General features: G+C 40.0%; 1 protein-coding gene across 1 annotated transcript in view; it reads right to left on the bottom strand.

Moving 5' to 3' along the window:
- The window catches only part of LOC112215967 (synaptonemal complex protein 2), a 61,402-nt gene extending 53,394 nt beyond the window's left edge, over positions 1–8,008 (bottom strand). The window contains exons 1-15 of the mRNA XM_024375497.2: positions 7,910–8,008; positions 7,491–7,528; positions 7,226–7,360; positions 6,895–7,023; positions 5,788–5,892; positions 5,604–5,628; positions 5,367–5,452; positions 4,977–5,071; positions 4,689–4,723; positions 3,740–3,882; positions 2,159–2,211; positions 2,017–2,062; positions 1,834–1,938; positions 1,309–1,369; positions 994–1,139 (exon numbers count right to left, since the gene is read on the bottom strand). Of these exons, the coding sequence (XP_024231265.2) occupies positions 994–1,139; positions 1,309–1,369; positions 1,834–1,938; positions 2,017–2,062; positions 2,159–2,211; positions 3,740–3,882; positions 4,689–4,723; positions 4,977–5,071; positions 5,367–5,452; positions 5,604–5,628; positions 5,788–5,892; positions 6,895–7,023; positions 7,226–7,360; positions 7,491–7,517 (1,191 nt within the window). The 5' untranslated portion in view covers positions 7,518–7,528; positions 7,910–8,008. The remainder of the gene's footprint in view (positions 1–993; positions 1,140–1,308; positions 1,370–1,833; positions 1,939–2,016; positions 2,063–2,158; positions 2,212–3,739; positions 3,883–4,688; positions 4,724–4,976; positions 5,072–5,366; positions 5,453–5,603; positions 5,629–5,787; positions 5,893–6,894; positions 7,024–7,225; positions 7,361–7,490; positions 7,529–7,909) is intronic.
- Between the last annotated feature and the right edge of the window lie 3,043 nt (positions 8,009–11,051).

An 11,051-nucleotide genomic window follows, 5' to 3' on the forward strand; every position in this document is an offset into this window, starting at 1 on the left:
GATTGTAGGATTGTGTCGAGGCACAGATCTGGGGAAGAGTACCAAAACAATGCTGCAGCATTGAAGGTCCACAAGAACACAGTGGGCTCCATCATTCTTAAATGGAAGAAGTTTGGAACCACCAAGACTATTCATAGAGCTGGCCGCCTGGGCAAACTGAGCAACCGGGGGAGAAGGGCCTTGGTCAGGGAGGTGACAAAGAACCCGATGGTCACTCTGACAAAGTTCCTCTGTGGAGATGGAAGAGTCTTCCAGAAGGACCACTATCAATTCAGCACTCCACCAGTAAAAGGCACATGACAGCCCGCTTGGAGTTTGCCAAAAGGCACCTCTGGTCTGATAACCAATAGTGAACTCTTTGGCCCGAATGCCAAACGTCTTGTCTTGTCATCGCCAAAGGTGCCTCAACAAAGTACTGAGTAAAGGGTCTGAATACTTACGTAAATGTGATATCTGTTTTTAATTTGCAATAAATTTGCAATATGTTTTGCTTTGTTTATTAGGGGGTATTGTGTGTAGAGTGATGAGGGACAAAAACTTTTAGAAATTATCCATTTTAGAATAAAGCTGTAACATAACAAAATGTGGAAAAAATCAAGGGGTCTGATTACTTTCCGAATGCACTTTAAGCCTCCAACAGTTAGGCCAAAAAACACATTCATTATCATGGATTGATTTGTGAAATCTGCAGGGGAAAAGCTGTAAAAAAATATTTTATGATCAGTTTTGCCTTGTAGTTCACAAAGAATAAGATTACATAGGGCCACAGTTCATAGGGCCACAGTTCTCAGGCTTAGGGGCCATCTTGTCTCCTGTTAGCAGGGTAGTATTCACTAGAAACCAAACAGAACAAAACCTGCCGAACAGGGGAAGGACATACCTGAACTTGTCCAATAAGAAACTTTTTTGTGTTGGAAAATGTTATTTGTTGCAAAATGTTTTCCTACGGTGCGCACTAATGAATACACTGCGGTAGATATAAACGCTACCTACTTTGTTCTTGTTTCCGTAGACGCTCCTGGCTGCCTGCATGATGTCCAGGGAAGAGCTGAAGTGGATGGTGAGGTGGGAGCCCTCCACCCCACTCACACACAACGGCTCTGTCAGCTTTAACTTCAGCACCCTCCTCCTACCCTCCTCTGGACAAAGAGCACACATGTGAAAGTACACAGCAGGGTGTTTTCCCGAACACTCATATCTGTTCTATGCAACACATTCTTTCCACACTACTAGATGGGCATTAGACGGCTAGCTTTGACTTGTGGGCTGAGAGAAAAGGTGAGTGTTTGTCCATATACGTTTGGTTACCTGTGACCGTGTAACTGTGGACTTCATTCTCAGGGATACAGGCTGTGTCCCACTGACCCTCCTGTGGAAAAATTCCAATACAAATGTTTTGCTGACCTGCAAGGGTAACCAGTCCTACCACTGATCCCCCTAATTCTGAATCTATCCTATCCACCTAACACGGACTCTAGACTCTGAGGGAAAGTCAATTCCAAATATAGCACGTAATGCTGCCAATGGTAGAGTGAATAATTGATGCATATATTATACAGATTATACAAAATAGAAAAAGTAAGCCATGTGGTTACGGCAAGTAGATTTGATCAACATTCAGTTTAGGACTCATTTCACTTTGTGCATTACTGTACGTCAAATAAACCTTGGTGATAGTCAGTAAGGGGTGGTTTCCTGGATCCAGATTAAGCATAGCTCTGGACTTTAATGGAGATTCTCCATTGAGAATGATTTAAAATCCAGGACTAGGCTTAATCTAGGTCCGGGAAACCACCCCTTAGTGTTCACAGTCATGTCAAGTGTCAGCGGTACCTGTGCATCCTCATCGGCAAGAGAGAAGTAGAAGGAGACGCTCTGACTTCCCAGGTTGAAGTCGATCCAGAACTCCTCCAGTTTCTCATCAGCGGGCATCAGCAACTGGGGGCACACATCAGTTGACTCAATCGGCCAAATTGAACATCTCTTAAGCAACTGTGTGTGTGTGTAGGGACTGACCTCATGTTTGTCTAGAAACACCTCCAGACAAGGGTAGGAGAACACTCTGGGGGCAGAAAAATAACAGGCATATGTTGTGATATAGTAGTAGAGCCGTGTGAGTTTTACAGTATGATCACTAATCAAATGTATGTCTGTGTACCTTCTCCCATCTCCCTGCATCCCATTCAAAAGGTTTAGAAACCTGCGGCAGTCCTGCAAAGACACGTTGCATTGTCCCATTAAGCATTATAGAATAAAACGTACATAACTGAGGCAAAATTCATGCAGCGACATGGATGGTATTGGCAAACACTGGGGCCTGGATTTAAACCATCTATCAGGCAGCGGCAAATTGCTTTGCGCTGCTGTCAATTACTGCTCAATCATATTTTTGTTCTTGAATTAAAATTTAAAGTTGCTGTTCAATGAGTATACCAAACATTAGGAACACCTTCCTAATATTGAGTTGCACCCCCCCTTTTGCTCTCAGAACAGCCTCAATTTGTTAGGGCATTTTTATTTGACCTTTATTTAAATAAGCAAGTCAGTTGAGGAACAAATTCTTATTTTCAATGATGGCCTAGGAACAGTGGGTTAACACTGTTCAGGGACAGAACGACAGATTTTTAGCTTGTCAGCTCAGGGATTCAAACTCGCAACCTTTCGGTGACTAGTCCAACGCTCTAACCACTAGGCCACCCTGCCGCCCAAGGACTCTACAAGGTTGACGAAAGTGTTCCACAGGGATGCTGGTCATGTTGACTCCAATGCTTCCCACAGTTGTGTCAAGTTGGCTGGATGTCCTTTCGGTGGTGGACCATTCTTGATACACACAGGAAACTGGCAAGTGTTCTTAATGTTTTGTATACTCCGTGTATATGGTCATTTCAATCATTTGGCATTGTCTTTCACTAATTTAGACTCATTCTACCTAGTAACAAGCCTGTGGTTAAACTGCCGAATCACATGCAAAGTCAATTCAAGTGCAATCGAACTTGACACAGATGTCAATCAACCAGTTGTGTAAATGACTTAAGTAAAAATACTTTCAAGTACTACTTAAGTCATTTTTTTGAGTATCTGTACTTTACTTTACTATTTATATTTTGGACAACTTTTACATTTACTTCCCTACATTCCTTATGAAAATAATGTACTTTTTACTCCATACATTTTCACTGACACCCAAAAGTACTAGTTCTATTTTGAATACTTAGGAGGACATGAAAATTGTCCAATACACACATTATCAAGAGAACATCCCTTGTCATCCCTACTGCCTCTGATCTGACAGAATCACTAAACACAAATGCTTAGTTTGTAAATGATGTCTGAGTGTTGGAGTGTGCCGCTGGCTATCCGTAAATTAAAAAATAAAATGGTGCCGTCTGATTTGCTTAGTATAAGGAATTTGAAATTATTTATACTTTTACTTTTGATACCTAAGTATATTTAGCAATGAAATGTACTTTTGATACTTAAGTACATTGAAAACCAAATACGTCTAAATGTAGTATTTTATTGGGTGATCCACTTTTACTTGAGTCATTTTCTATTAAGGTATCTTTACTTTTACTTAAGTATGCTAATTGCGTACTTTCCCACCATTGAATTCAACGTCTATTCCACGTTGGTTCAATGTAATTTAATTGAATTGAAACAGCGTTGATTCACCCAGTGTGGCCAGGTGGGATGTTGTTTGAATCCCGGCCTGGGTTTTGCTATAACGGCCAGGCTTTACCGTCTCAAACTCAGAGTCCTGAATTTTGCTGAAGGTGCTAGCAACAAACTCCATGGAGAACCAGTCGTCAGCCAGCTCCTTCCTCTGGGCACGGGTGGTCATCCTGCACAGGGCTTCCATCAAGGCTATCTGCAGGTCATAATCTACAGAGGAGAAAGAAAAAGAGAGAGAAAAGGGGGGGGGTGGGTGGGTAGCGAAAGAGAGCGAGAAAAAGAGAAAGTGGGCGAGAGAAAGTGTTTGTACAGTGCCTTGCGAAAGTATTCGGTCCCCTTGAACTTTGCGACCTTTTGCCACATTTCAGACTTCAAACATAAAGATATAAAACTGTATTTTTTTGTGAAGAATCAACAACAAGTGGGACACAATCATGAAGTGGAACGACATTTATTGGATATTTCAAACTTTTTTAACAAATCAAAAACTGAAAAATTGGGCAACATTGGTTGAATCAATGTTGTTTCCATGTCATTTCAACCAAATAATTCAATGTGATGATGTTAAATCAGCGTGGAAAACTGATTGGATTTGCAAAAAGTAATCAACGTAAATTAATTTTGTATTTTTTTTCACCCAACTTTTAAACTAAATGTATTTAATGGTTTTATTTTATTTAACCTTTAACTAGGCAAGTCAATTATAAACAAATTCTTATTTACAATGATGGCCTACCCTGGCAAAATCCTCCCCTAACCCGGACGACGCTGGGCCAATTGTGCGCCTCCCTATCACAGCCGGTTGTGATACAGCCCGGGATCAAACCAGGGTCTGTAGTGATGCCTCTAGCATCATGAATTAGAACGCTGCGCCACTTGGGAGCCCAAAATGACATGGCCCAATGACATGGTGAAATGTTTTGCTGATTTCACATTGAATTTACATTGAATTTCTCAATATAGACTATGGTTGAAATCTAACACATGCCAGAACAGGACACTGGAGGGGCAATTACCTCCACCTTCTACAATTCGACTGGCCAGGTTGTTCCTGTGGAATGAAGCAGACAAACCAGTCAACCAATCAACCAACAAACCAATCAATAGAATTCACGTCATGCCTCACTCATATCAATATCATATTGAATTATTGATATAGGTACCCACCACTAGTTATTATCTACTGTGTGGTTCTGTTGATACAGGGCATTACAGATGGCCACAGTGAGATGATAAATAGAATACACCCATAATTTCAAGTAAAGAATTGAATGTATCAGGATACAGCCCTCTGCGTCACATACATTAGATCCGAGGCCTCTTGAGACGATAAGATCTTCTTCTCCTTTTTGAGCTCCGCTGGGATCTTATCCAGAATGATGTTCAGTTTCCGAATAGCCTGTAAAAAATGACATGGACTCAAGTCAATGTACCTGAAAAGCACATTTTAAAAGTCATTCAAAAATGATCTTGAAGTGCAAAACCATGTCACTGAGCTACACTATCCCATTCAGAGACTTGGGCAATGAGACCCAAGTTGGTTAATTTGCCTCAATAATGCAAAAAATTATATAATCCATTATAGTAGTAACTTATGCAGCTGAACCCACGTAGATTGCTTTATAGGACATATTCTTTATACATTTCAGAAATGTGGCATTATTTTGGTCAACATTGAAATAACTCTCCATCACCTCTTTCTGGATCATTATGTGGATTCTTGGGTCTGCAGCCAGCTGGCCAATGAGATGTAGAAAGCATTCAGTGACCTGATATGTTCCTAAAAAAAAGAATCAGTCATAAATGTAGTTAATTTAATGTATTGGACAAGTTATCAGTTAAACACAGACATGCTTGTGTCCTAGCATGTTTTATGATAAGACAATAGGAGCAAAAACTTCAGGATAAGTTTTTAAAAAGTGCACACATACCCTCTAGACTTGTTTCATGAACAACCTATTGGAGGAAAAACAAAGCTGCAGATAATGGTAGCTAAAGTGCAAATTTAGAAGAAAAAAAATAGCTAGAAAATAAACTACTTAAGTTCTTTAACTATATTATAAACAGCAATTGTCTGGTCAAGCACATTTGACTATTTCCACATTCAATGCTCACCATTACAGAGTCAAATAAGTCTTCAGCTAGGTTCAGCAAGGTCTCATTCCTCTGTGTGCATGCCTCGATCCACAACATCCTTGCTTTCTCAAACCACTGCACCATGTGCACACAGACAGATACTCACTCAATCCACCACTCAATATAAATATATTCACATAATGTATAGCTCATACAACAAACATAAGCCTGCTATAATATGGTTATAAATGTAGGGTGGCCATATACACAGTGGCCAGTTTATTAGGTACACCAACCTAGTACCGGGTCAGACCCCCTCTTTGCATCCAAAACAGCCTGAATTATTCAGGGCGTGGAAATATTGTTCCAATTGGTATCAAGGGACCTAACATGTGCCAGGAAAACATTCCCCACACCTCAAAACCATCACCAGCCTGTACTGTTGACACCAGGCAGGATGGGGCCTTGGACTCATGCTACTTACGCCAAATCCTGACTCTGCCATCAGCATGACTCAACTGCAACCGGGATTAGTCGGACCAGGCTGTTTTTCCACTCCTCAATTGTCTAGTGTTGGTGATTGCGTGCCCAATGGAACCGCTTCTTCTTGTTTTTAGCTGATAGGAGGTGAACCCCACTCCTGGTGTGGTCGTCTGCTGCAATAGCCCATCTGTGACAAGGACTGACGAGTTGCTGTTCTGGACAACCACTGTTGTACTGTGTTGTTATTTGCCTGTTTGTGGCCTGCCCATTACTTGCACGATTCTTGCCATTCTCCTTCAACCTCCAATCAACAAGCTGTTTTTCGCTCACAGTACTGCCACTGACTGGATGTTTTTTGTTTGTTGCAATATTCTCGGTAAACCCTAGACACTGTTGTGCATGAAAAGCCCAGGAGGCTGGCTGTTTTTTAAATACTGGAACCAGCACTGACGATCATACCACGCTCAAAATTGCTTAGGTAAATTGTTTTGCCCATTCTAATGTTAAAACAAACAGTAACTGAATGCCTCTGCCTATCTGCCTGCGTATATAGCAAGCAACTACCACGTGACTCACTGTCTATACGAAAAAACTGTTTTCATGAACAGGGTGGTATACCTAATATACTGGCAACTGGGTGTATAATAGGGTTGAAATACTTATCTTTTTGACAAGACCTTGGAGTACCATCCCAGATAAGCCTTGACCTCCAGGTAAAGCCAGGTTTTTCCCAAATTTGTGCAGGATCGTGAGTCCCAAACAAGCATGCTTGACATTTCTGTGATCTAATTCCTAAACAAAGAAAATATGAACCACATAAAACACTAAACCAAAACATGGAAGAATGTGAATAGACTGTCCTTAGCTAGCTACTTGCAAATAAAGTAAATTTACTCACAAGTACCAAGTGGGATTACTCCTGGGCAAAAGCATCCAAAGACATATAGAACTTGTGAGTTGAGCAGAAGAATGTAACGTTACAGTCCATCCTTACCCTACTAACAAGTTTGTCCAATTTGGCGAGGAATTGTTTGGAACATCTCCAAGTTGTTCCCTCATCATCTTGCAAGAAATCACCCAATGCCTGAAAATTGCTGTTCTTAAGCACCTCATCAACCAGCTTCTCCAACTGCAAGAACAGGGTTAGCAGATACATGTCATCGTTAGCTAGCAGTTTAAATTAAAGTTAGAAGTTTAAATTAATAGAACTAACGTTACAATTTTCACATACTAGACATACTTTGAACCGTTTTTTTTACCTGTGGGTCCTGAGGTGGCGCCATCATACATTCACCCACTGTGAAAGATCATTAAATGAAAGTGGATCTTCTTTAAATAAGTGTAATCCTTAGCTAAAGCTGGCTAGCTTACAATAAGTATCATGCTGTGTTGTCACCAGAGACGTAAAAAGCAGGTTGTCACTCAGATATAAGATAGCTAACCTTAGCTAGCGACGTTAACCACCTAACGTTAACAGTTAACGTTATAGTCGCTAGCTAAAGTTAACAATTCAGAGCATAGCGTTAGCGTGTTCATTTCCCTGTACATTGAGCATAACAACATTACACACGTCATTTTGTAAATACACAATGGTGATCGTAAAGTGTGACTGAATAAATTTAGTTTTTGACAAAATAGATGTTATTCTGGCTTGCAAACGATCAACATTGCTAGCTACCTGTCAGTTTTCCTCAGTGAAGTTGTGAGTCGAGTGATGGATGCTGGAGCGCGCGAAAATAATGGTAAACCAGCATGCGCACGGTGTGTCTGGTGCGCAGATTCAGCACACAAAGTGTCTCCTTTCTCTCGAAGTGTACACTCGTTCACTACTTCACACAAATCTGAAAGCACTGGATTAGTGGAGGCATTGGCTAGCTAGACGGAGTTTTCAACATCACTATATCAGTCAAATCAGTTAAGTATCAAAAGTAAATGTAATTGCAAAAATATACTTAAGTATCAAAAGGAAAAGTGTAATTCATTTTAAATTGCTTATATTAAGAAAACCAGACGGCCCAAATTTCCTGTCTTTATTTTATTTACGGATAGCCAGGGGCACACTCCAACACGCAAACATAACAAACAAAACATTTGGGTTTAGTGAGTCAGATCAGAGGCAGTAGGGATGACAAGGGATGACCTCTTGAAAAGTGCGCGAATTGGACCATTTTCCTGTCCTGCTAAGCATTCAAAATGTAACAGGCACTTTTGGGTGTCAAGGAAAATGTATAGAGTCAAAATTACATTATTTTCTTTAGGAATGTGGTGAAGTAAAAGTTGTAATACATATAAATAGTAAAGTAAAGTACAGATACCTCCAAAAAACACTTAAGTAGTACTTTAAGGTATTTTTACTTAAGTACTTTATACCACTGGTGGGCAGCTTGCTCTGGCCAGTGATAGTCTGGACGTTTTAAAGTTGTTTTGGTGTTGGTAGAATTTACGGTTTTGGCGCTACAAGTGGCAGCGCAGTAGAATAATAATTAGTATTATTATAAGTATGAACCGTTTCTAAAGTTGTGCTTTGCTTCCCGTAAGATCACCTAAATATTGTATGCTGATGACTCCAGGTGAGCAATCAGAGCTTTTGAGGATGACTGGGTGAGAGATAGTAAAATGGGTAGTTGAGTGAGAGGGGTCAATTCCACCAATTCGGTGCATTTTGAGAAGTGTGACTTGGTCAAAGAATACTTTTTGTTTCACCTAATTTTAAGTCTGTCATAAAGAGCACATGTTCAATTTGATTAAAAAAAACTGTTCCCTATCAAGAGGTTAAATAAAATAATGACGATAGTAAGTGCCAAAACAAAGTAACAGGGTTGAGGATTTCATCTTAAATCAGCCATAAATCCCCTTGTGACAGGGTGATGGAAGCTTGTTGTGTGCATCAGGAAGTGGCAATTGAATGCAAGCTTCACCCCAAAAAATAAATGGTTAAAACATGTATTGCCTGTCTACCAATGGGTAACAGGGTTGACCTGTTATGCTCAACCCGTTCAGTTTTCCACCACAAACACCAGAAAATGGCCAGGCATTAATGCTTAGGCGTTAATTATCCAAACACATTGGCACAGCATCAGTGAGATTTGAACCTATAATCTTCTGTTTTCTTTCCATGGAATTAGTCCACTCCGCCACCAGGACGGAATTAGCATATCCATGTTTTTTAAATCATACAAAGCTGTTAATTTTAGTCTATTAAAACAGACCACATTTCAAAGGAAACAAGCACTCATTAGGTGGGTGGGTGGAATTAGTGTGCATGGCCAACACACCTGAACACACTTAACAGGGGCACGCGCAATACCATCGGGGGTACGACAAATAAAAATCAAGGGCCAAAGTATTGACACGTTTTGTTGAATTGAGAGGCTAGCTTAAAGTTTTCTTTACTGACCATAATTTTCACTTGTCTGACTGCATGATGACGAGTTTCTCACACGACTGGCCTATCTGGGAGATGTTTTTTTTCCGTCTGAATGATCTGAATCTAGGATTACAGGGACTCTCCACAACTATATTCAATGTGCGGAACAAAATTGAGGCTATGATTAAGAAGTTGGAGCTCTTCTCTGTCTGCATCAACAAGCACAACACACAGGTCTTTCCATCATTGTATGATTTTTTGTGTGCAAAAATGTCAAATGTGATATAGTGAAGCACCTGAGTGAGTTGGGGGCGCAATTACCCAGGTACTTTCCCGAAACAGATGACACAAACAACTGGATTCGTCATCATGTTCATGCCCTGTCTCCAGTCCACTTACCGATATCTGAACAAGAGAGACTCATCGAAATTGCAACAAGCGGTTCTGTGAAAATTGTATTTAATCAGAAGCCACTGCCAGATTCCTGGATTGGGCTGCGCACATAGTATCCTGCCTTGGTAAATCGTACAGTTAAGACACTGATGGTCTTTGCAACCACATACCTACAATATGTGAGAGTGGATTCTCAGCCCTCACTAGCATGAAACCTAAATGCAGGCATAGACTGTGTGGAAAATTATTTAAGACTGAGACTCTCTCCAATACAACTCAACATTGCAGAGTTATGTGCATCCTTTCAATCACATCCTTCTCATTAACCAGTGGTGAGTTATTCACAATTTTTGATGAGCAAATAAGGTTTTATATGTAAGATGGTTAAATAAAGAGCAAAATTATTGATTATTATATTATTATTTGTTCCCTGGTCCTATAACGAGCCGGGTTGTGACAAAAACTCACTCGTTCTTATGTTTAATAAATGTATCGTATAGTGTGTGTGTGGCAGGCTTACAATGATGGCAAAAAAACAACATTTGAGAGTGCGCTGACCCTGGTGCTAGAGGGGGTACGCAGCTGGAGGTTAAATGTTTGAAGGGGTACGAGACTATAACACGTTTGGGAACCACTGAGATAGAGGATAGAGAAAGTTTTGTTGATGCTGAGAACAGAATGAATACGTTTTAAAATAACATTCGTAGAACATTCTCTGAACGTTACTAAAGTTCTGTGTTTTTTAAGTAACGTTTTCTTAATGTTCCGTGAACAATTTAAGAACATGGCTTTAAATAGAACCATGAAAAAACCTGTAGGAAACATTATGCCAAAGTACTGAAATTTCCACAGAAGAATTCTGTTTCACAACATTCTCTGAACTATGAGAACATCCCCAAAGTCAAACCAGTTGGAGAACGTTCCTAGAACATTAACAAAATTGAAATGTAACTATGTTTGAACTTTTAGGAAACATTATGTTAAAGTAATGAAATACCAAGAAAATTACTTTAGCAAGTCTTTATATTCAGATTGATTCAATTATCCATATGGTCTTTAT

The sequence above is a fragment of the Oncorhynchus tshawytscha genome, linkage group LG16 (assembly GCF_018296145.1).
Source record: "Oncorhynchus tshawytscha isolate Ot180627B linkage group LG16, Otsh_v2.0, whole genome shotgun sequence".
Taxonomy (NCBI): domain Eukaryota; kingdom Metazoa; phylum Chordata; class Actinopteri; order Salmoniformes; family Salmonidae; genus Oncorhynchus; species Oncorhynchus tshawytscha.